The sequence below is a fragment of the Gopherus evgoodei genome, chromosome 1 (genome assembly GCF_007399415.2).
Source record: "Gopherus evgoodei ecotype Sinaloan lineage chromosome 1, rGopEvg1_v1.p, whole genome shotgun sequence".
NCBI lineage: Eukaryota > Metazoa > Chordata > Testudines > Testudinidae > Gopherus > Gopherus evgoodei.
The window spans coordinates 342,152,897-342,180,009 of record NC_044322.1 but is presented as its reverse complement, the minus strand read 5'-3'; the positions used below and the strand labels follow the sequence as shown (position 1 = coordinate 342,180,009).

Genomic DNA, 27,113 nt, shown 5'->3' with positions numbered 1-27,113 from the left:
ACAGTGAGTTTGGGAAGATGATGATAATCTTATAATAAGGAGAGAGAAGAAGCCATCTTGGCATCCATCTCTGGACAGACTCTGGACAGACGTCAGAGCTCTTGCAAGCTAAGAAAAATGGGTCGTTCAGCCAAGGGGGTTGTAGTCTCTGGGAACTGAATATATGTGAGAAACCTGCTTAGGCAAAGATCTTTCACTTAGGAAGACAATGGAAGCCAGCTCCTTGTACTTCTGTGGAAGGTCCTGACTGAGAGAACATCAGCCATGACTGGAAAGAAAAAGACAGGTAAGAAATCCATCTTGAACCAAGGCTGTAGTTTGTTGAGTCGAGTCTTAGCCACTAGAAAGCAGACTTTTACTTCTGTTTGTTTGTGAAACTTTCTAACTTTATTCCTTCAACTTGGTATCACTTAACCTATGTCCTTTTGTTAATAAACTTTTTATTAATACATTTTTACAATAAACCAATTCTGTGCTGTGCTTGAAGAGAAGGGTGTATTTACGCCAGTTAAGTTAATAAATGGTAATGTGCTTTTGTCTTTTTAAAGGAGCAAGTGACCCTTGTTATTTCTCTGAGTGTTCCAGGAAAGGGTGAGACCCTTCACGGCAGATGGCTTTGGGAAAGTTTGGGACTAATAGTGTCTTGGGGTCACCTCTACAAGTAGTAACCAAAAGGTGGTGGAAACCAGGATGGAACTGCTGTGTTATAGGCAGGCTGCTGGGATCAGAGTGCTGAACCAGGGCTGCACAGCACACAGACTCAGGGTACATCTTCACTACCCGCCGTATCGGCGGGTAGCAATCAATTGCTCGGGGATCGATATATTGCGTCTCATCTAGATGCGATATCGATCCCCGAACGTGCTTATATCGATTCCGTAACTCTACCAATCCAAACGGAGTTGCGGAATCGACAGGGGGAGCTGCGGACATCGATCCCACGCCGTGAGGACGGTGAGTAATTCGATCTTAGATACTTCGACATCAGCTACGTTATTCACGTAGCTGAAGTTGCGTATCTAAGATCGATTTTTCCCCGTAGTGTAGACCAGCCCTCTGGGAACTGCATGCTAGTCTGCTGGGTGTTGGTGTCCATGCTGTGAGCCATAGCAGCAGAGCATTCAAGGCCCCCAGGGTTACAGGGCAGGCGGTGACACAGCTGCTTACTGATCTGGATTGCACCCCAAAACATGACATTGTCACAAACCCATTACAATGAAGCACTGTAAAATATCTGTTACTGAATTCCTCCATTTATTGTAATCATTTTACAAGCTGTATAACAGCAAAAGGAATTCTCCAGTCATTCCAAATGTTAAAGCAGTGCTTTATTAAATGCTTTTATTAAAAAATAAAATGCAATAAAACTTCAAAAATGCTCTATGTTTTCACCTTAATATATTCTGGGCATCCCCAGGGAGAACAACAGATGTATCAAATAGTTGGAGAAGCACCACTATCTAATAAACATGCATGCTAAATTGACCCAGGATTGGCCCCAGTACAACTGTTTACCACTTTGGTTTTGACTATGTAAACTGCTTGTAAACGCTTTCTCATTTGAAAACCCTGGGGCTCCTTTATAAACACTGTATCATCCCACAAAATAGTCTGCCTCCTTCCCATTTGTCCAACCAGCTGATCAAATTATCTGTAAAACATTAAGTGCTGCCTGATGCTATTAATCTCTTACCTGCTACTCTGTAACATGACAAAGATCACAGATAAACACAATTTTATGCATTCCTCATTTTGAGAAAGGAAAAGTCTTGCTGTCTTTGATGTCATTACCTTAAGACATATTAAAGGATATAGTCGCAGATATAGAAAAACTATAGAAAAGTACATTCAAAGCTTTTACTGCTACAGAGAGATTTTACAAAAAATAAAATATGGGCTTGATTCCATCACCCTCGCATACATGAAATTAGGTATCTTATTCTACCATTCGCAACTTACTCCACCCTGCATAGGACTACTTGCAGAGTAATGTCAGCAACATGAGTGATGGTGATGGATTAGGGCCCTAATAAACTAAAAGTACCCAACCTTAGATTTTTTTGCATAATCTTATTTTTCCAAATTATCCTCCTCTCTAATGCTGGGGCAGCTAGAAGAAGAAGAAGAACCTTCAGTCTTTTAGTAAGCAGAATATTCAGAGACCACAGTACTCCAATTCTGATTAGGTAAACTTAGGCAATTATTGTCAATGTTATGATTATGAAAATATACTGGATTAAAAAAATCAAATTCTATATGTAATGCGTATGACAGAAGACAGGCACTCTTCATAGGAAGGGTCAACTTCTGGCATTAAATAGAATTGACAATGCCACGACATTTTATCTTTAAAGATTTCACTGTCAGTATGGTTCTGGTACAGAATGTTGACAATGAGGGGAATCTTAAAACTATACTCAAATTTAAACTTTTTTGACCAATGTCAACTTGGCATCAACTCACAATTTAATTAACTGTTAACAGATTCTTCCAGATATGACTACTATACAGATATTTTATCTTCCTGTTAATTAGTAATTATGCATTGGCAGGAAAAACAGTGTTTCTTTCCAATTATTCCAGAACTCAGTGATTATTTAAAGTTGGCTAATTAGCAGTGGACGGCTGGTACATCTTCTGGGCAAATTGTGTTTGATAATCCCTATTAAAATATACATGGCGGTAGTTGACTTGTAACAAAAAAAAGTGGCAGTTCAAAGGGTATTAGATACAGCACAAGGCAAATGGGGGCCTATTAAAATTTCCCCAACTGTTCTAATGAGAATGCCGAGGGTAATTTCTTCCTAGTTTACCATCTGTTTGATTTCTGGCATGTATCTCTGGTGTGAAGGGAGGGTCCTGGAGCCCATTTGGCTTGTCACAAAGTAAACCAGGGATCTGAAGCAAGTTCAGTAGTTTACAAAACAGCCTGTCAAGAGCAATGTTATGTGCATAGCTGAAAACTTTTTAAAAAAATAACATTTTACAGAATATTCCCTACTTTTTAAAGCTGTGAGTATAGCCACTGGAAAAAAAACTTCATAGGCTCACCTATGCATAAAATTCAACAGCTGGCTTTTTTCCATCTCTTATAATGGTAGTGGGAGATGTTTTTCCTTTATCTAGATTTGTAAGCTAAAACATTACTCCACAAATACCTATATTTGAGTATAAGTCTCTGAAGGGTAGGTAGTGCTTCTGATACACAGCTCAGCATAAAGGCAGTGGAAATGCACTGCTTCACTAGGAGCTCTCAGACTACTCTTTGGCAAATTCTGTGCAACTGCAGCACAACAGAAAAATGCCCCCCTGCATAATCCCTTTGCTTCCTTGCAGAAAATGCCACACCAGTGCTCACTCACACTCCTCGACAGCTCGGCAGCTCAGAGACATCTGTTCAGCCAACCTGTTCAGGAAGCTGTGCGCTGCAGGGGGAGGGGAGGTCTGCATGCGGGGCAGTTGAGGCTTGGGGGAGTTTCAGGTGCGGGTGGGTGAGGCTCAACAGGCAGAGAGGTGGTGCGGAGGGGGGTCCAGATGCACTGGGGTTGGGCAGACAGAGAAAGCAGCTCCCTGTACAGTGATCCCTCCCCCCACCACCAAGCCCCCTCCATATCAGGAACCTGCCACACCCAGTACCCCTACAGAGCCCTCCAGACTCCCACCCCACCAAGCCTCACCCCCTGCATCATGAGCCCCCACCCCACCAAGCCCCACTTCCCTCCATCCACTGAGCCCTAACCACCTTCAACTTGCCCCTCCCTTGCAGAGTCCCGTTCCCCCTGCACCCAGACCCCTGCACCGAGCCCCTGTGAACCCAGATTCCCTGCTGCACCCAGACCCCCCACCGAGCTGCCCACACGCAGGTTGCGCCACACAGAACCCTGGTGCTCTTGAAGGAATTCTGCCCTGAAAAAAAAAAATTTAAATCTGAAAAGCTCTGAATATTTTAATTGTCAAAATAACAGAAACACAATGATATTATCACACCATTTTCAATTATTTTGGTAATTTATTTCCCTCAGAAGTATCAGATGCATTGTGGTTGAAATGGGCCAATTCCTATGATGGCTATAGAGAGCACAAGTCAGAATGACCCCAACTGCATGCTCTTAAATTGCAGACACCTCATGCACTGCACTCTCTTCCTCCTCTCTTCCCCACCCCCTATTTCTCATATGACTTGAGTGCAATTCCCAGTCCCTCACTCTCACCAAACCCCACACCAAGTCTCCAGCTTTCTACCTGTAATTTTCACCCCTCTTGCAGTCTTCCTCCTTCTCTTTCAAAAAGGAGTGCAGAAGGTCTTGTAGCTTCCCAATAGGGCCACTCATTGCATGCTGAAGCCTTCAATTCTTTGCTCCTCAAAGTGCAACACCTCTTTGAAGGGAAATGTCAGAACAAGGGATTTCCTGCTTTACAGCTTTGCAAGAGGTGTGCAGTCCTGGGGTACAAGTAACCATAAAACGGAAGGGTGCAATAAGCAAACATACTAAGATGTAGCAGTGAGGCCATCAGCCATGTTCATGAATTCCAAGGCCAGAAGGCAACATTGTGATTGTCTAGTTCAGGGGTTCTCAAACTGGGGTGGGGCGTAGACCCCTCACAGAGTTGCGAGGTTATTGCATAGGGGGTCGTAAGCTATCAGTCTCCACTCCAAACCCCCCTTTGTCTCCAGCATTTATAATGGTGTTAAATATATAAATAAGTAAGTGGGGCGGGTGGGGGGGGAAAATCGCACTCAAAGGCTTCCTATGTGAAAGGGGTCACCAGTACAAAACTTTGAGAACCACGGGTCTAGTCTGACCCGCTGCATAACACAGGCTGGAGAACTTCCCCAAAATAGTTCTTAGGGCATATCTTTTAGAAAAACATCCAACTTTGATTTGAAAATTGTCAGTTGGGCCCTCATTTTACTTGGGGAAAGGGATAGCAGTAGAGTGGGGGGTAAGGAATATAATCAGGGATGAAGGTGGGTTCACAGGGAAGGATATTTGGGGACTAGAAGGGGAGTGGGACAAGGAGGCAATCCTGGAAAGGACAAGGAAGGAGAGTGGAGACTTGAAGATAAATACGACACTAAAATGAAAATTGAGCTGAGCCCAGAAATACAAACTGCACTAATTGAGGACTAATGGTATATGTGATGATCCAGAAAGATGCAGTTTGAGATATCTTTAGTGAACTAGTATATGCGAAGAGATCTCACAAGGAGAAAATAATTCATATTAAAAAGTAGGTTTAAAGCTTATTTCTGTGCTATAAAAGATTCTCAGATTGGTTAGTCAGGCACACAGCACATATTTCTGTCTTCTCTCAGTTCTGATTTCAGCTTTGCAGTTCATGTTTAACTGAGCCTGACTAAAGGTTCTGTTTGGGTCAATGGACAAATGTTTAGCACCTTCATTAAATTTTACCCAAATCAGTTCACTCATTCCTTCCTAACATGATTGTTAGATGAATATTCAAATTAATATTTTGATAAGATGGTAAAGTCCCTACAGGAAAACAGAGGTGACTCATTCTCTTGGCCAGAGAATATATGTTTTTATGCCTATAAACATAAAGAAACCTAACACCTTTGGAATAAATCTATCAGTATAACTATTTTTTCCCCCATAATGATTCCAAACAGAGGAAACTAAGAGTTCTCTTCATTGCATTGTCATCTTGAGCTACAACCTGAGTTTTGATCCTAACCTGACCACGCACAAAAATCTCTAGTTTTAAGTGGTGCTTTAAGCTTGAGCTAACTGGCCTATCAGCTGGTATGGGCTGAAGCACCACTGCTGCTGATGCTGGAGCCAGTAATGCAGCGGGGTTACAGCAGCTTGAGTTACACTACCCATCAGTTGCCAGTCCAGTCACTGTGCGTATCTTCAGTGTTGTCTTGAAGTGTGGTCGCTCTCATTCAAGCTAGCCTAGCTTGAATGGAGTGACATGAGTGTAGTAACTTCAGCTAACTATTGCAGAGAAGAACTAACAGCATTTGGGTCTCTATCAAATGTTTTTCTAAGTTAGGTAGATAAGAGATAATTATCATGACAGCATGAGAGATTTATTGGAAAAATTTCATAGATTTTATCACCAGACAGTCTAGTCTGACCCCCTACATAAAACTTCCCCCAGCAATTCATGCAATAGAGAGAATTATTCTTTCCTACTACACAGATAAAAACTACCAAGCCGTTTCCTCATTTTCATCCCTCCAGTTCTTGTAAGGGCCAACGTCTGTCAAGTTTCTTCTCCACAAAATGCCACACAAGTGTCCAAATTGATGTTTTTAGGCCTCACACAATCGCAGCCAATTTTTTTTAAGTTCAGTTCTGTACGTACTATGAGAATCCCACCCACATATGACTGATAGATAGGTGGATCTGCTTCTCTGATAACAAAAAGAAAAATGAAACAGAATGTTATTAGCCTTCCTAGCAATGTTCTTTATGTTTCTTTCAAAAAGTAAAAGCATGCCATTGTCTCTATTGTTATTTTGCTTTCAATGACCCTGAAATATATTAAACATTGTGGCTAATACATTTTTTAAACTACCTAATTCCTCTAGGATCTGATCCTACAGTGTACTGATTGCTATCTGGGAGGCCTTCACCACTTCACAGGGTAAGTTCCAAATGAGCCTAAAAAATAAAAGCTGTTGTTATCACCATTACTCTCATGGTTCTTTTTTACTGCCAGTGTTAGGAGAGAGCACAATAGGATCAGGTCTTCGTGATCGTCCAAATGATTTTCTTGAATTTATACTTAAACTTACAAGCAAGCAAAGAAAAATAGCAATTAGAAATTAAATGAGATTTTATCTAAAATGCCATGTAAACAACTCTGCTCAGATAAAAAACGAGCCCTACAGTCTGCATGGTTAAGCTGCAGCTCAAAAGACAGGTCAGAGATGGAAACATTTTTTCTGCAATGCATAAAGGGATATTCATAATTAAAGAGCAGACTTCCTCAGGGCATCATGTTTCAGTATTCATATCTACAAGAAAAATGAGATATTTCAAACTATGCATGACTGATTTTGCATATCTTCTGCTTTAATTTTTTTCTGGCCTTTAGGCTTTGAGATCTTTTGGGTCAGGCGTGCACACATTTTAGAGAGTCTTGTTGTTGAGTCTTTTTATCTACTATTCCAACAATATGTTAACACTTGAAGAGTTAGATTTAGAAAATGATACCTGACAAATAAAGAAGAGATTATGTTTTGTTTTGTTGTGTATGTTCTATAAATACTAGGCACAGTGAGGAACGTAACATAACACACACATTTTATGGATGATAATGCCAATGGAGAAACTTAGGAAAAAATATATTTGCCTTTTTGCAAAAGGCCAATCCTGCTTAGATGGTATTAAATATCTTACTTAACCATCATTCTTAGTTAGACCTAGTTAAACATAATATTTACTGTTTAATTTTGTGAATTGTTAGGAAATTATTAATATTCTTTGATATTTGATTTAAACTACTTAACATTTTATACTGAAAGATTATACTCTTACAGTAAATTGGCCATTCTAGAAATTAGAGATATGTACATAAACCCTGTACAATTCCTATCATTTACAGTTTTTAAATCAAATATGAAGGTAACTCATCTACACCATGGATCTGGGTGTATAAAAATACTATACAACAATGGTAGTCAACCTCCAAGAGCTGAAGAACCATCATACAAATTAGTTATGCCCTAACTTCAATTTGCAATAGTTTCATCTCTGCAATTCTTCTAAACAATGAAATTGTTCTTCACCTCCATCCCTTTCTTTCTGGACCCTGAGAGGGAGGGGCCATGTTCCTTCCCCATTGAAAGGAAAGGTTGTTTCCTCTCTCTTTCACTCCATCCTACCCTTTCTGGGTATCACTACTGATGGGGGAAGCTCCTTTTTTCTTCTTCTAGCAAACATAGATTCCAGTGACGCATATGCTGTTAATGAGTTTGGTATGTGATTCCCATGCTGTCTCAGGCACCATAGGAAGTACCTGCAATATATGCATTTTGCTTCCCTCTGAATGGTTCTTATGCAGAGCAAGAAGACACACAAGCTAAGCGGAGTTGGGATGGGTGAAAATGGTGCTGTTTGGTAGGTACCATCAGTGAATATTAATGAATCAATACTTGGTATTAAAACCTTTTTTAAAACTGGATTATTTTATGTTTTGGAGGTGAAACAGATAAGTCATAGGCTCAATGATTTTGTTTAAGAATGATAATAACCTACTATCAGAGGGGTAGCCGTGTTAGTCTGGATCTGTAAAAGCAGCAAAGAGTCCTGTGGCACCTTATAGACTAACAGATGTATTGGAGCATGAGCTTTCATTGGTGAATACCCACTTCCTTGATGCATGTGATATGCATCTGACAAAGTGGGTATTCACCCACGAAAGCTCATGCTCCAATACGTCTGTTAGTCTATAAGGTGCCACAGGACTCTTTGCTGCTTTTAATAACCTACTATGTATGTTCACTATATGAAAGTTACAAAGAAGTTATAAGAGTAATGTTAATAATGTGCATTGTAACAGAGAGTGTTACGTCCTCCCCATTATTTAAGATTCTTATTAACAAGGTGTTTACAGTTTAGCTATAAAATGTACAGAAACATGCAAACAGGTTAGTGCAAATGCAAAATGTATATTTTTCCTCTCATTCAGATATGCTGCAGCATAATTACCCATTTAGCGGATCAGAGATCTATTTATACTGCAGGCACTGCTTTCACATCCGTTGTAGGAAATTTAGCCCCAATTATTTGTTTTCAGAAGCAAGGATCATAATAAAGTTAAGTGTTACAGAGAAACTGTGTCAGTAAAAGACCATCCAGATAAGTAGAAGATTGGATGCAACAGCTACATCTCAATGAACAGATATAGTTAAAGGTCACAAATCATCATAGTACCAAAAATGTCCATTCTATTTTGTACAAAATGTTCTTTTGGAGTTAATGACTGCAGAGACATCTGTTATCTGAGAATAAATAAGTGTTCTTATTTTTTTTTTTAAATCACCAAGTCTTAACCAAATGTCGAGAGTTTATGTATTACTTGCCGTTTATAAAAGTGGTAAAACAGACAAAGAAACAAAGGTAAAGGACTTGTATTGTGAAAAATTTGGCCAGCAGGAGATGAAACCATGCAAACTGGATTTACCAGTAGTGGGTTTCTCCCAATTCTGCATATGACATCTTTGTAATTTTCACCTAGTCTCCTTATAGAATCTAATTTATATTAATGCAGAAGATGCTTCCAAAAGATGAACTGCAAAAACAGGTGGCTGCAAATTATTCATATGCACTTAGGGTGGGATTTTAAAAAGTGCTCTGCGTTGGCCTACTTCTACCATTGGCCTAACTTTTACCAATGAATTCAATGATAAAACCCTCAGAACATTTGAAAATCATCCTCAATCTTTTACTAAAATTCTGGACAAAAATAATCAATCGTTACATAATATATAGTGAATGGAGTTTTGGTTTAAATAGAAGGCTATTGTTCAGTCATTGGAAAAAGCGGTTGACATTATTGCCCAGCAGAGTTAGTTTTCCAATCTGTTTCTTTATGAATTAAATGCTTCCAGGTATACTGCAAATTATACCATATAGAAATGACTGTTTTCTTCAGTTACTCTGCTGAGGCTTTTCTTTCAGTTCATATGATTCTTTCAGCAAGTAGAATTCCTCCAGCAGTAATAGAATCATCCACCTTAGATAAACATATGTGAAGTGTATGTGAAAACTTCTCACTTTTCACAGTTATCCCTCACATTTGTAGTGTAATCACCAGTCCCTTCCAGGCCAGGACTTACGGGAAACCTATGTGTTGATTAGAAGCAGGCAGTGTGTTTAATTAATATTTGAGCTACAGAGCTACGGATAATTAGAGGGCCACCTAGCTGTATCAACGGCCTGACTACAGAATCACCTTTTTATTCACAACAACTCAGTCCTGTCTCTTTTGTATTATCATGGACACAATAATAATCACTAAAAACTGTTTTTATTCGGAACACATTTTGGGGTATGTGGGTGTGTAAGTAAATTATTTTTATATGAATGGGGCAGCTATTAGTGACTTTTCTCTTCAGGTTGCCTAACACTTTCCAGTACAAACAACTCTTGCAACCTTTTCTTTGAAGAACTCTCAGACCTCCATAGTTTGCAGCAGGCCTTTAAAATTCACCCATAAGAACATCTTCCAGCTAAAAAAGTGCCTTTTCGTTGGCTCATGAAGTTCTCCTGAAAACTTGTTGAGATAAAAACAGTTAAAAATATAACCATTTCCCTTTTTTCACTTGCCTTCCTCAGGTAGCATGACAAAATAGTAACTGACCACAAAAATTCTAACACTGGGTCCATGCTGCTTCCAAAACTGCAGCAGCAATGGGAGAACCTAGAGCAGCTGGGGGAGAATGAAGCAGGGAAAGAGCTGGGTTCTCCCAAGCAATCTCCTGGTCCTAACGTATGGCCCCAACTCTGGGGGGCACTTAATAGGGCAGGCGCTCTTACAACTCATGGTGGGCGGGGAGGGAAAAGTATTGTTTCCTCCATAACCACCTCCCCTGGACCCAAACATGGTCATGCCCACTCTAGAGGCATGAGTCCCCCACATCTGGTGGGTGGAGTGCAAGAGAAAAAGAGCCAATCCAGGATAATCCCCTGGATGACTCCCCAGTGGATGTAGCACATGGTGCCAGAGTCTGGTTTTCTCCTGCCTGGGGCAGCAGTCTAATCTGCCAGCACCAGCTAACATAATTAGTCCTATGTCTCAAGTGGGAAAAGTGCTACAATGCTGACGACTCAGAGTTCAAACTCTACAGATGATATACAATGGAGGAAACTCTTTACAATTGCAAAGAAAAGTTTGATCTAAATTTTCCCCTTAACAAAATCCTAGAAAATTACATTAAAAGCTACATTAAAAGAATGTTATTTACGTTGCAGAGTCAAGCGCTCAAATGTTAAGAAATGCTAGCTTCATGCTTCCCATGCAATTTTAATTTTGTCCCACTGTACATGGGCACTATGGTATAGTCTTTAATTACATGATCACATATGATCTTTTTCTAACAGGATCTAGGCTTCATTCAGTGCACAGATTGGATGCACATGAATGCCAAGTTAAGGTTGCATGGGCAACCCAGGTATCATTTCCTAAGGTTCAAGTTTTTGCTTTGTATGTATCACATTGCTATGTATCACTTGTTTGTGTATGTGCGTGTGTCTGTTTGTGAAAACAGTGACAGCAAAGGAGAGATCATTTCCTCTCTAGAGCAGCTGAATATTTGCAGAGGTAAGGAACATCTGGTCAACTTTCCAGTAAGGGAAAGGTGATCACTCTTGTAGTATCGTGTGTGAGAGAATCAGGGTCTTCTTGTGGGAACTGGTTCTCTCTCTGGAATGCATGCAATTCCTTGCATCTGAGGCATGTCTTTGGGATGGAAACTTTCTGATTGGTTCCCCCCACTTTTTTTTTTTTAAATTGTTTAAGGAGCTGATCCAAAGCTTGTGGAAGTTATTGACTCCTATAGGTTTGGGATCAGGTCCCAGCATGCAATATAAAATCAATTTATTTAAATAATTGTGTTCACCTTAATTTCCCTACAAAACTAAGTATTTGTTATCTTGAGTTGCAGAATATTTTGAATTAGAACAAATACACATCTAGGTTTGTTAATCACAATAGACTTACCAAATCCAAAAGCACTAGAGCCACCAATGCTTTGTGAAGCCTGAACGCTGGTAGATGTATAGAGTCCCGTTACCAGTAAGCCATCGAAGAATGTACTTGTCGAAATAGTCACTGAAATGAAAGATATAAAAATTCTGTAAGGACCACTCAACTGTGTGCTGAGTTCTGTACTCATTCTATGGGCAAGATTCTGCCATCCTTACTTCATTGACTAAAAACTTTGCCCCCCTCCCCCCCCCCACACACAGTGGTTCTTCGCATGGAGTAGAGCAACTCTGAATAAATAAGAGTAGCAGACTCTTGGAGCTCAAATAATGAACTTCGTTTCTGTGTAAGAAACTGTCCTGAAATAATACTCTCACAATATAGAAAATGATTTAGTGACTGTAAATTGGTTTGCAAATGTAAATTTCACAAACATCATTGCTCAATATCTAATCAGGGTTCCTATTTTGGAATTTATTTTTAATATTTTTCAGAGTTTATTTTTAGCAAAGAGACTGTATTTAGAATAGAACAATTGGTGTTTGTTACTTTTTTACTCCTAAATTAATCATAAATCATTTATCAGTAATAATCTGTTGCATGAAATGGACACAATTGAGAATTACAGCACCAGGATTGAAATTAACATCAGAAAGGTCACTCATCTCTATCTGATAAACTCCTTTTCCTAGAAGGCAAAACTGACAACTGGCTATCAAGACCACAGAATAAATGACATAAGCAATAAAATAATTAAGGTTTATAGTATCGCTCTTTCTGGATTTCAAATGTGTGCTACATGACAATAGTAATACACTTTAGCGTATTAAGCAGTTAAGTCATATGCACACATAGGTCATTACAGACCAAGTGTATTAAAATAATCCACTGGATACTTTTAAAAGATATTCTTAGCTATATCAGTTAAACCACTGTCCCGGTTTTCTTGACATTTGCAATTTTCAGCTGAAAATGCACATTATTTAGGAAGGCATTGAACACTGAAAAAAAGCCAACAATTCACAAATTTTGCAGTTTATTCCGTAAACATTCATCCTCAGCTTTTTGCTTCGATGTCTTATCAGATACCAGTTTAAACAGAAAACCCTATGTATAATCTTCTTGCATGTTCTATCCTAAAAAGGCCAGAACTATTAAGTGATAAGTTTTGTTCATATTATGTAAATGCAATGCACATAGCAATATCCTCTATGCCTGGAATGACCTCACTGATCCCGTAATGCCATGCAACCTCCTTTGCCCCTCTAAAATCTATTGTCAAAACCCATTTCTTCTGACAGTTTCTGACACTTGCCCAAACAGTTATATGTTTTTAAAAATGGAACTAACATAAAGCACAAAAACTAAAGCAAGCAACTAAGCTATATATCAGGTAAATTTCCGTTCTCCCTGTCTAATACCCTCTCCTATCCTGGTGTTTTTGTTTGTTTGTAACCTACTTTATAAAATCCTTTTTTTTCTAAAGTGTCTGTAAACCATGTTGCACACCGATAGCTGTGTATAAAGAACAAAGACCAGCAATTTCTTAGAGGCTATCAAAGGCCCAGACCCTGCAAAAAGATTCACACAGGCAGACCTTTGAAACAGTGAGGAGTTCCATTGAGTTGATTGGTGTCCCACACAACTTTCTGCACGATAGAGACCTTAGTAACAATTACAGGTTCTCTTCCACTCTTTCATCCACAGAGCTCATGTATGTAATTTCTGATCAGTTCAAACTCCCTCGTGCTCCAAACTTTTTTTGATTCTAAATATCTGGCCACATAGGGCAAACATACTCTCCCCCCCCCACTGTATTCCTCTCTTACTCCTGCTAGAAATGTCATGTGCTGGGGATGACTCAGTAACTAAAGCAGTGAGGTGTTGGTTCAGGGTTCTGTTCGGTTACCATTTAAAACAGTGCCATGTTAGGACATTCCTAGTACATTCAGCAGAAGGACTAGTCTGTTGTTCTGGTTGTACCATCACCAGTCATTCAGTGGTTAATCTGTGGTACACACTCATTCAAATTTTTTTTGAGGGGGGGGTAGTAGTATTGTATAGTAATAGGACCTGTAAAAATAACAGGGAGAAGGGGTTGTTTTGGTTTTTAACTAGAGGATTAACATTCAGTATGTTTAATTTACTCCTCAGTAATTTACATTTAAATTATCTGTACTTATTCTAATATTCAATAGTACGATGAATAATTCCAGGACAAAGAAAAACTCCCATGAAGTTTAACAGCAGTTTCATCTGAGTAAAGAGAGCAGGTTCAGAACCCTAATTTTGGAATGCATCTCCTCATAACATACATGTCAAACAAGCAAACAAAAACAAATGAGAAGCAGACCACAAAAGTGACAAGACTTCAATAAAGTAAAATAATTATTTTGAAAATAAAATGAAATAAAATAAAACAAAACAATGAATGCTCCCTACAACTCATGTTGAAGTAGTGAATTTTGCAGGGTTTATTCTTTCCTTTGTACTTTTTAGTCTGGGAAAAGGAAAATGTATGCTCTAAATTATGCCTAAGATTTATTTTTGAAGACTAGAAAAAACAGTGGGTGAAAAGCATTGATCAAGTAAGGGCACTGGGCCAGTTCTCTGCTGCCATTTTGTTTCGCTGTGGGGTAGCCTTATTCTTTCTTGAATAAATGGTGATCACTCTCTCTGGGACAGAAGGGATATTTTACGATGCTCATACTTGGTTTTGGACATATTTGTGTGATCACCAATCCCCAATTTACATGTACATGTAATGGATCAATTTTCATTGCTGAATAGTATCCAACACAGTATGGTTTCCCCATTAAGCCCATGGGAAACTGCAGATTGCCTTGATGCACTTTTTAATGGAGCACTAAATTGTTGTTATACATTTGTAATACATTGTAGAATAATTTCAGAATTAGTTCTGTAAGAGAAAAAAAGAAGAGTGGCATTCTCAGAAAGTGTGAATGACAAAAAAAGAAGAATGACATTCTTTTAGGACTTATGTCAAGCCAATGGGGAAGACATCAAACAGTTTATCTTAAATGAAAGAAGGTATGTTGTATTACATATTAATACTAACAATCATGAAGATGAAAGCTATGTTAACATACAACCCAAAGTATAGGATTATGATTTTATATCAGGGACAAGGACTTGTTATTACACGTTATTTTTCCTTCTGTGCTCCAGAACAGCAGCAAAATAATCATTTGGCAGTCATTTGTTTCAGCCCCCATATAGTGGCTTCCTTGTTAAACAGGCAACAGCATGTATTTGCAGCCTGGAGGAGGGTAGAGTGTGAATTAAAGCCTAGGCCAGGGGTGGTCAATAGGAAGACTGCAAGCCAAATTTGAACCATCAGACATTTTTTAAACAGACCCTCAAAATATTTTATTTACTTATTATGATCATTATTGTTTGTGGGGAGGTAATATTATTATTGTCTCTGAAGTCTGGACCTTGATCATATCGTGACCAAGAAATTTGGACCTTGACAAAAAATAATTGACTATCCCTGGCCTAGACCAAAGTCTACCTAGGGGTAGAGAGTAGCCTCAGCTCTGCAAGGGGTGGCTGTCTCACTGCTGCAGCTGCTTTGTGAGACAGTGGCATGAGAGAGATTGTGAGTACCTAGCAAAAAGTGTAGGAAATCACTTCACTCTCAACTTTATCTGCCCCCCCCCCAAAAAAAACAAACCAACACCTCTTCCTCATAGGATAACCAGGGGAGCAAGAAATGTACCTCTCACTTCCCTGGCCATATTACTGTGGGGACCCATGGATCTGCAGCTGGGGAATTGGGACCCACTGGGCTGCCTCCAAGAACTGTGCTGTAGGCACCAATCCAGCTGAGTGGCAGGATGCCACCACATGCTGCCACTGAGAATGCAGACAGGCTGCCAAAAGCTGCTGGCAGTCTGCCTAGAAGGGAAACAGAGGTCAGCAGGGGCTAGAGGGGGAAGCTGGTTTGATTCCCTCTTCACACACACAGAGATAATCAGGGCAATGTGGAGAGTCATGTGAGAAAGTCATTGGAAGAAGGAAGCTCATAGGCAAACAGGTCATAGCTTCACACAGGAAACCCCCAACTACCCTCAGATAGCCTAGTGACCAAAAAAGGAGTGACAGACTGAGATCAGGATATTCTTTCCCTGAGAATCTGACCAAGCGCCAGCTTCCTCCAGGCCCTGCAGATGCTCAACTCCTCCACCCACCTGCCCCCTTCTCCCAAGCCCTCACTCCCGCCTCGCCTCTTCTTCCCCGCTCTGACCCAGGCCCAACCCCAACCCCCACCCCACTCCTTCTCCTAAGTCCCCACCCTATGTCTTCCCACCTCCACTCCTCCCCGCACCTCCCTTTTCCTGCCCAGTTACATCCCCTCCCCTGAGCATACCCTGTCCCTGCTCCTCCCCCTGCCCCCAGAGCCTCCTGCACGACACGGAACAGCTGATCGCAGTGGGCAGGAGGCACTTGGAGGGAGAAGGAAGAGTTGATCAGTGGGGCTATAGGCGAACAGGAGGTGCTAGGTGGAGGTGGGGAGCTGGTGGCCCGTGGGTGCTAAGCACCCACTAATTTTTTTCCGCAAGTGCTTCAGGGCTGGAGAACCCACAGAGTTGGCGCCTATGACTCTGACCCAGTTATCCTGGAGAGACCCTAGGAAGGGCAATAGTGTTTGCTAGGATTATAGATCGGAGTGGTAGAATTGCTAATTATTAAGGTTGCCCTACACTTCCCAAAGATGCAGAATTCAGTTGCTTCTAACTTTGCCAAATTTTAACCATTTAGCCCAAGATCCCTGAGTTTCCCCAATTCCTCTACTGTCAGCAAATAGCCATGAAACCCACTGGCAGCATGTACCTCATCCCCTGCTAGTGTCAGTCCATGTAGAGGAAGACAACCTATTAGTTACTCTATTAGTTCAAAAGCCAGAGATCTCTGTTGTGGATATAAAAGTTCCAACCTTGCCAATGACCCATATGGGTATCAATTTGATCCCACACAACTGAATTTGTTTTTTCAGTTTGCTTTTCTTTTTAAACCTAGGAAGTTACACACAAAAAACGATGTTAGACGAACATTAAGGTTGTACGGTCAAGCATTTGAAGAGGTAAAAAATGCCAGAATTACATGTCACATACTGTTTTTCCACAGGATTATAGTAAATACAATATATTCGTTCAAATTTCTGATAAAGGAGTCCTGCAGTCTGAATGTCCAGGAAACAAACACTAAGGTCAGCATTTAAGCAGAGCTCTACATCTTCAAAACATGTAATAAACATCAACTAAATAATAAAATGTATATGTATATAAGTCTGATCCTGCAAAATGCTGGACATCCTTAGAGAGCTGCTGAGTACATTTCATGGGAAGCAGAGGGTTTTTGACAGCTTCTCTCAGGAGATGCTTAGAAGATGACTTCTCAGACCTAAATTTGGTGTCTCCTTTGGGATTAAGAGCTAGAAAGCTCAAGCAATGCTTACAACTGTTGTATCTCAAGGGACAATCAGATGGCCAAGAAGCTGCCTGAAAGCAGACTGCATCTGGATGTAATAGTATCACACAACAGATAGATCAGATTTTCAAATTGTATTTACTCATAGGCATTTCTAAGGCACTCATCATTGTAGTACTGGAGCTATGCTTCATCTGTATTTCCAATATTGTATTAAGGGAAAAGATAAGGCATGCCTTTAATTCTTCTTTAAAGAGTTGATTGTTTAAAGAGCTGTATGTTGGGTAATATTCAACATATTGCTGAGTCAGTGAATCTAGACACTGAAGGCAAAAGACAGAGATGACTTTGGGTGTCTATACTACAAAAACACATAGCAGCAAGTCTTAGAACCTGGATCAACTCACTCAGGCTTGTGCTTTGGGGCTAAAAATAGCAGAGCCTGGGCCCTGAGACCCATCCTCCTCACTGGGTTTCAGATCCCGAGCTCTGTCTACGCGGCTATTGTTAGTCCCATAACATGAGTCCAAGTCAGTTGACCCAAGTCCTGAGACTCACTGTGGTGGTGGTTTGGTTTTGTTTGGTTTTTGCAGCCTGAGATACCCTTTGAGTCCAATGATTTTGGGAGTCATGTAGTACTCTTCGCTGTCACTGAAATCAGTAGATTTTCAGCAGCAGTTACCAGGAATCACTGGCCTCTAGAACTGTAACAAATTATTTGGGCACCCTTATTCAGCATCCCACAGGATCAAGCTCATCTAGGATACTTCTTATGGACTAGATTGTAACATTACAATCTGCTGTGGTCGAGGCAGAGCTCAGATAATGAACTGTGACTATGAAAGTCACAGTTCACTGATTTCCCCCTTGTTCCCAGAAAGAACTCATTTACAACAGCCCTTGGTCAACAAGACTCTCCCCTCATCATACCAGCTTAGCGCAATGCAGACTCAGGACTCCATCTGTTCCTCATCCCTGCCCACATGATGGGGATGTGGCAGCCTCCTCCATTCTGCCCCCATCCCACACCAATCCCATGGCATTTCAGACCTTGCCTTATTCTTTCCCCTTCACCTCTTCTCCATTCTGCTTCCCATCTTTGCCTGTTGCTACTGCTGCTGCCTTTGCCCCAGGGCTTCATGCTAACTGGGCACCACAGTGGACTCCAGGAAGAGGAGCTTTTGCCCGCTGCCTGACTGAATGTGTTTCAATCCAGCTGTACTGCAAAAAAAACTGTGCCAGAGCTGCCAAGTGCATGTAATGCAAAATGAATAACACTTGACAACCTTGTAGTGTAGCACAAAGAAACATTCATGTTGGTGGGGCGGTGTATAAGTGCAGAATGAGATAACTTCATTAGCCAAATTGAAATATATGAAGATTTTACTGAATTTCACCACTGTTTTGGATATAAAAGAGACCAAGACTGGATATAAAAGAAACCCAGAATTGTTTCTCAAACCTCTGAGGCACTAAAAAGGACTATATGCAGACACAAGGCTTTGACATATAAAACAACATGAGCGGAAATTTTACTGGATTCAAGTATGAATTAATCAAGGCAATAGTCCTTGAAGTCTTATACACTGTTTATCAAGTCACATAGCCTTAGTACTAGAACTGTACATTCATATACCATGGAGCAAGTAGAAAATATGTTTGGCATAACAGAGGCGATCTCTTCAGAACTGAAACCTCTTACTGAAAAAACGGCACATCTTTGTCTTAGAACTAGGGCAGCCGCCTTTTAGACTCTCTTCCTAATTAAGACCCCCTTCTTTGTGTCTGTAGTAGTTCACACCCCACCCCACCCGAACATATATCAATGCAAAAAATAATCAACATGCAACTCTCTCTAAAATATTAAAAACAGTAAGGTATTGATTCAAGCAGAGCCAACGATTCATTGCAATAAAGGCAAAAGCAAGATGGCAAGTGTGGTCTATGCTTACAATTAAATGTGCACACCACATCATAGCAAACAGATTAACGTACAGATAGTAATGACTTTGTATAATGCTATGTAAGCTTAACAGAAATCCATCAAAATGCACATTGCCATCTAGAGTCAAATACACAGCGCCATCTGAGGACCTGATACGTCTGGAGGAATTAGCTTTGCTACTTATTCATTGCTGTGGGTAAAATGTGTGCAGTATGTTTTTTTTCTCTAAAGCTTCTCATACACCCCCACCAAAAATGTTCCGTGCCCTCCTAGGGGGGCCTGCCTTCTGGTTTGAGAACCTCTGTTTTAAAGGCATGTGTGAATACTGCAAATAAAAATGATATTTAAATATTCATAATTAAAGTGATGTGGGTGCAGTTAGAAGAATCTCAGATGCCCTGTAAATTTAGTTGCAGTCAGTACCACATTTGTAGAAAAAGTTATTTAAAAACAAATAGTGGCACATATGCTAACAGCAAACTAAACCTGACTGCATATAGAAATGATTTTGCTTTCAGGAGAAACCAAAAACATAGAAACCCATCATGATGCATCAATTCCAAATATGAATTCTAGACCCTTCCTCAGGATAGTCTGAATCACAACCCTCTAACCTATCCAACAAAAATAAAAGCAATAAACTTAGGAGGAGGTTTAGTCATACTGGGTAAGTATTCTCCCCAGTGTGATGAAGAAAAAGCAGAGGAAAAAATATTGCAGCATTGTTAGTATGGAAAAAATGTCCAGACTGAAGGCAGGCACAGTAGTAACATGACTGGTAAGCTTTGTCTAGAAAACAAATTTCATGAACACTTCAGATTTAAAATTCTTAATTCTAAATCTCTCCTGATCCAAAGCTAACTGAAGTAAGTGCAAGTCTTTCCATTGACTCTGATGGGCTTTGGATTAGGCCTTCATGTATCACCTCCATCCCACAGTTACCAGTCTTGACGCCCCCTCCCTGTTCATTTCTTCCACAAATATATCTAGGCCTTTTCCCAACCCTCCTTATATATAGAATCTCCCTACCTGTTCCAGTTTGCCAAGGCATTATCCCCTTAGTGGTCAAAACCTTCCAAAGACACTATTTCCATGATGCCAACAAGAAGCTAGTGAAAAATAGCATTAATTTGTTAAAAAATAAAAAAAAACAAAAAAACAGTAATTTCCTTCCTCTAGGAAGAGGTTCTCAACCCACAGCCCACATGCGGCCCAGTTAGCACACAGCTATAGCCCAGCCCAGCTGTGTGCTAAAGGCTGCAGGCTCTGGGCTGCCGGCTGCCACACAGCCCTGCATGGCAGGCTCAGGGTCTGGGCTACTGCATGATCCCGCATGGCAGGGTCTGGGCCCAGGATCCTGGCTGCTGCCTGGCCCAGCACAACGGCATCTGGGGTTGCGGCGGGGTTTGGGGTCCTGACTGCCCCCCGCCCTGGGCCCCACACAGTTCTGTGGTTCTCAAACTGCAGCCCAGGTAACACTTTGTGGGCCACATATGCAGCCCACAATGATAAACAGGTTGAGAACCACTGCTCTAGGCTTTCCAGTGCGTTATATATGCTCTGTTTCAAAGTAGCAGCCGTGTCTCTAAGCTGCCACAAGTACTCCTGTTCTTTTTATATATGCTCTGCGTACATCTTATTCAGAGTAAATGGCTTTAGGAGCACGGGCAATCTTTATTTTGTGTCCTGTACAGTGCCAGGAACATTATTAGTGCTTAATAAATTATATACAACACCACACAATAATGTCATTTCCTTAATATTTGAAAAGTTCCACAGAATGTTGTGAAATGTCTGAATCTCGATTTTGTAGTTCCTTGACAGCTTTTTGAACCCTGAAAATTATAAATAGCATGAGGGATAAACAAATTACTATGGGCATGAAACAAAATTTAGTCAACAAAAATATCCAACAATAGCTGCCTTGAAATCAAATGGCCACTAGCAAATGCTGTCAAGAGTCAAAATTGAAATATTCAGCTGTACTGCATACTGAAACCAAAACAGCGACCACTGAAATACTGCTTGCTATAATAATTAGTGGAATGATTATTTGTATTTATAGAGTGCAAAAAATACTAAAATCAGCCACTTTGATAGCACATTACAATAAATGTTATACCACTTATTAAATCCCACCAAGGGAAGACAAAATACCCAAGCAGAAGTTTAGCAGACACCATTAATGAGAATTATTGACATCAGCTACGAGACATTAGCTGTACTTTAGCTCCAACTGACCTAATGTACAATCTCAAATCAACTGATTATTGAGAAAGAGACTTTTCCAATCATAGCAAGTTGTCCACATAATATAGTCTCTTATCCAAAGGTCCATAAAGTCATTGGAAAGATTATCAGTGACTTCAAGGAGCTGTGGATCAGGCCCATAATGTTTAGGTACTTAATCTGTTTTTAAAATTCTCAGTATTACAACCATTTCAATACATTTATTTTACTACACAAAGTGACAAGCTCACATTGGACACTAGCAGAATGAAAATAATGTGTTCTAAAACCTTCAGAAAAATTCTATTTTATTTCTCCTAAAATTTAAAGGTAGCTAAACCACTTAAATCAAATTGTTTTTTTAAAAAACATGTTCCTGTACTGAAACCTGGCCAGCTTTCAATCTAAAATGAATTTTTGGGCAGCCATATAAATATTTGAATAACAATTTCTAACATCAGAGGGGTAGCCGTGTTAGTCTGGATCTGTAAAAGCAACAAAGAATCCCGTGGCACCTTATAGACTAACAGACGTTTTGGAGCATGAGCTCTCGTGGGTGAATACCCACTTTGTCAGATGCATCTGACGAAGTGGGTATTCACCCACGAGAGCTCATGCTCCAAAACGTCTGTTAGTCTATAAGGTGCCACAGGATTCTTTGCTAATTTCTAACAGGCACTCCAATAGACCCTTAATGATATCAGAAACAGAAGTACCGAAATCCAACAAATTGATTTTGGTGCTGTATCCATGCATATAACAACTGCATATCCTAATCAAGACACATCTGTTGGAAGTGATAACACTTGCAGCTTTACAGTCAGACAGATTCAAAAAATGCTTATACTGCAAATTAGTCTCAGTGTGTAAAGTTTATTTATATATGGAGATATACCTATCTCATAGAGCTGGAACAGACCCTGAAAGGTGACTGAATCGAGCCCCCTACCTTCACTAGCAGGACCACATACTAATTTTGCCCCAGATCCCTAAATGGCCCCCTCAATAATTGAACTCACAACCCTGGTTTAGCAAGCCAATGTTCAAACCACTGAGCTATCCCTCCTTGTGCTGGTGATGGCAGTGTGTGTACCGAGGAAATACCAATATCACACTAAGTTTGAGTCTGAAATTTCAATTTTTCCATGATTCTATGAAATGAAAAAGTGAGATTTTTCTCTGAAAAACATTAATCATTATTGTGATTAACTTTTAATTACTGTAAACCCAGGAACAGTAGTGCAAAGTTACTGACCTCTGTGTTTTAAGTCTTTCAAGTTTATGTGAGGTTGGTTGCTTGATACCCATACATGAAAATTTCATAGTGTTGGCCATGCGCTCAATAAATTATTAAATAGATATGAATATGAGTGTAGTGTTCACATTTTCAGCAGAGTGGTAAATCCCTTTATTCTCCTGTTTTTAAAAGATAAGCGGCTATTGTCTACATAACTAATCATAGTATCTTTAAAAAAAATAGAGACAAGTCAGAAGAGAATAAATATTCTTGTCTGCTGGAAATTTATTATAACTCTGTAATCTCAAAATGTTTGCAAGAATTTTTTTGGTCTTGTTTTTAGCTTAGGAGAGCATGTCAGCTAAGCACAGGCTCTTGAATATGTTTATCTCAAGCTAAAAGAATACAAATCCTCTTAAAGACATATGAACTGTGATTATGATAAGCAAATAGAGTGGAGTGCATGAGTTCTAGTGACATTAGAGAATAAGGAAACCTTTTACCAATTAAAATATATAATATGAGGCATAGCTCCAAATAAACATAATAGTGCTATCTTTTCTACAGTATATTTTCTTATTTACAAGTTGGAAAAGAAACTCTTTGCAACTTTGTCCTACAATTTTTTTTTTTTAAATACAATAGGCCAAATTTTCATTTGAGTTAAGCCCTCTTTACATCAGCCTGCAGTGTATAGGGGCTTAACTATACACTCACTTAAAGGCTCCATTTCACTGTCAAAGTGGCATAAAAGTGCCTTTGTGTAAATGAGAAGAAAGTCCAAGCTATTTACTTAGGTTAAGGAGCATCTGTTCTTACAAAATTTCATACCTGTTTTCTGCCGTAAGTGTATCTGCTCCAGTGTGAGCAACAGCGTAAGCACAAGTATAGACTAGAGGGCATTTTCAGCACCTTGTTTTGAAACCCTGCTCTAACTTCAATGGGATTTGTGAATTCTCAGAATCTCTGAATTTCAGGTCACTTGAATTTACATGCTTAATTTTAGCGTACCCGGTTTTAACAATGTTGGTCCTCCCTCATTAAGCGCCATTCATGTCAATGGGATTCCACATGTGAAATAAACACAGACCTGAGTTAAAATAAAGAGCTAGGACCCCATCAAGGTTTAAGCTAAGGAAAGGAGTCAGAGGTAAAAGTATTACTGACCCCATTTATGTTTAACTTTTGCTCTAGTCTTCTTTACAGAAATGAAGTTTAACAAGTTGGAGGAATAATAATAAAAGCTTTTATACAGCACTTTTCACCCATACATCTCAAACATTATACACAGAAGGCCAGTATCATCATCCTCATTTTACAGATGGGGAAACTAAGGCACAGAGATGAAGTTGCCCATGGTCACCCAGCAGGCCAGTGGCAGAACCATGAATCGAACCCAGGTCTGAGTCCCAGCCCAGTGCTCTGTCCACTAGGGATGATGATTGCACAGTATTACTCTGAGACCCTGGTACTGGAGTGACTGATAAGGAATCCAACCAGTTTAGAATGAAGAACCAAAATAGAAGCAGATAACAATTACAGAGAATAAGGCCACAAAGAGGAGATAATCGAACTCAGTGGGGAAATTACTGACAAGGTAGAGAGCATCCAACTCTCTGTTGGTAAGCACTGGCTCATTTTAACAATTGCTACTTTTAAACAGCTTCACAAAAGTGTTCTGGTGGCAAGGGTCATATATACAAGTTAGGCTTCACAATGCAGCAATAATACAAACTACATACATGTTTTCTGACAAGAGATATCTTGGGAGTACAGCTGGTTGGGAATTTTTCGACTGAAGGTTTTTTGAAGGAAAAAAAAAAGCCAGTTCATCAAAAATGCTTGACAAATCAGGGACAATTTAGACAAATCTCCAGACTCAAAAATACTTCAAAAAAAAAAGTTTAAAAATTGTTGCAACATTTTGTTTCAACATTTTGTAAAAGAAAAAAATCCTGTTTTCTGATTTGAAACAATTTTGTGTAGAAATTTAAGCTAAGTAGACTAAAAAAGGTTAGACAAGAGAAAGTTTGAAATCAAAACAAAATATTTCAAAATTTTAGAAACAAAACATGTCAATTCACCCTAAGCAAAAAAAAAAATTAGTTTTTCCTTTTGTGAACATTTTTGAGATTTTTACTTTTTCCCCCAATTAAAAACAGGGGAAAAAATTGAACTCTTGAAAATATTTGAGGGAAGAGAAAACACCATTTCAGCTCTCTTTTGGGAGGTCTCTTGGTATGCACTGAACAGAAAGTATGGGCCAGAATAAGGAAGAACAACCTAAATGAGGTGGGGGCAAAGAGAAGGAAGTAGGTAATCTGGCCAGGACAGTGAGGATTGCAATGAGATGAGAGTTACTGAGAACCTTGAACAGAAGGCACAGGATTAGCACATCTGAAGCTAATGATTATAGGAACAGGGCACAACACTGTACAAGTGCATATGACAATCAATTTTCCAAGGGCAGACTATATGTGCGATTCATAAACAAAATAATTCTACCAAAGCACACAGTGGTTGCTTAGTTCATCCACCATATGACCTGTAACAAAAAACTACAAGGACCACCTATGTTTTCCATTTTAGTTAAATAAAATGGGAAACATCTCTGTCTATAACACAGAACTGTACTACAAAATAGTCTAGAAACTGGCCCTGTAAATACTTAAATGCTGTTTGGGGCAGGCAAGTGTGGATTTACATAGAAAAAAACTCAGATATAACCATAAGGAAATACATTCGTGATTATACAGATTTTTAGCCATACGTGCAACAGCTGAATAGTGGACAAAAGCATATTTAATCTTTTGACAATAATACAGTATATTAATATTATGCATATCTTCTCAGTCCTGACTGATGAAAAAAATATGGATTAAAGCTTCAGTTCAGTGCAGTACTGAACAATTTGTTAAAGTAGTAGTGGTCAGAGCACAAACAGATGGCAAAGAATCAAAAAGGTATTAATTTTATTCTTTTGATACTTTTAATATCTTTAAAGGAAACTAAGCAAAATAATGTGTTTAACAACAAAACTTCTAAAATAAGAGAGATTACAGCTTAAGTGTGTCTATGTCTCGTGTCTATAAAATACATTACTAAATGATTCTGAGGCACAGATAATCATCGCAAATACAGTATATATGTTTATCATTTTAATTTTACAGCAGGATTGTAGAGGCTAAGGTGAGTCAGGGAATTAATAAACTAACCCATCTCATTCAGAGACCTGGGGCCAAATTCACTGCTGGAATTAGCAGCTGCAATACCAGTGTAGCTATATCACTTTATGACAGTGTTAAATTTGTTCTCTGGTTTCAAATCCTGGATTAAGTCTAATTTAAAATGAGTTTGATGGTCTCATCATACTCATTAGCAGATATCTACCTACATCACAAAAATATAGCACAGTTTGTCACAACTGCCAGGGTCTGCAAGAGAGGCTGAAAACTAGAGCAGCAGGTGTATTGCAGGCCAGGATTAAGGAAGATTTGACAGGGCTCAGGGGGAATATTTGCACAGTGCCTACTCCACACTTTGCTTGTTTCTATCTGATAGTACTAGTCTTTCACATTAACAAAAACTTGGTACAGGATCTGAATTTGACTGGGTCTTTAACCCACCTCTTTTGCATCCAGAATTTTGCAAGTATAAATAAGCACAGATGCAATTTTACTTTTGCAGTTATCTGTAGTTGCTAGGGTTGCCAACTGTCTACTCACACAAACCCAAACAGCCTTGCCCCACCCCCTGAGGCTCTGCCCCTGCCCTGCCCCTTCTCTGATTCCCCGCCCCACTCACTCCATCCCCCCTCCTCTGTTGCTCACTCTCCCCCACCCTCACTCACTTTCACTGAGCTGGGGCAGAGGGCTGGGGTGTGGAAGGGGGTGCGGGTTCTGGGCTGGGGGGTGGGGCTAAGGGGTTCGGAGTGTGGGAGGGGGCTCCGGGTGGAGCTTGGGGCAGGATGTTGGGGTGCAGGGTGAAAGCTCTTGGAGGGAGTTTGGGTGCTGAAAGGGGCTCAGGGCTCGGGCAAGGGATTGGGTGTGGGAGTGGTGAGGGTTGTAGGTTCTGGGAAGGAGTCTGTGTGCAGGAGGGGGCTCTGGGCTGGGGTAGGGGATTGGGATGCAAGAGCAGGTGTGGGGTGCAGGCTATGGGAGGAAGTTTGGATCTGGGAGGGGGCTCAGAGCCAGGGCAGGGGGTTAGGGTGTGGGCAGAGGTGAAGGATGTGGGCGCTGGGAGGGAGTTTGGGTGCAGGAGGGGGCTCTGGGCTGGGGCAGGGGGTTGGGGTGCAGGAGGGGTGCGGGGTTCAGGCTCCAGCAGGGCGACAGTTACCTCAGGCAGCTCCCGGTTGATGGTGCAGTGGGGCTAAGACAGGCTCCCTACGTGCCCTGACTCCACGCAGCTCCTGAAAGTGGCCGGCACATCTCTGGGACCCCTGCGGGGGTCAGAGGGGTTCAGTGCACTGCTCACACCCACAAGCCCCATCCCTGCAGCTCTCATTGGCCACAGTTCCCAGCCAATGGGAGTTTTGGAGTCGGTGCTAGGGGTGGGGGCAGTGCGTGA

The 27,113-nt window shown here is 40.3% G+C and overlaps 1 protein-coding gene across 1 annotated transcript in view; it reads right to left on the bottom strand.

Moving 5' to 3' along the window:
• The window catches only part of RELN (reelin), a 484,263-nt gene that overhangs the window by 399,742 nt on the left and 57,408 nt on the right, over positions 1–27,113 (bottom strand). Inside the window, 1 exon segment of the mRNA XM_030549629.1 lies at positions 11,698–11,808. Within this exon segment, the coding sequence (XP_030405489.1) occupies positions 11,698–11,808 (111 nt within the window).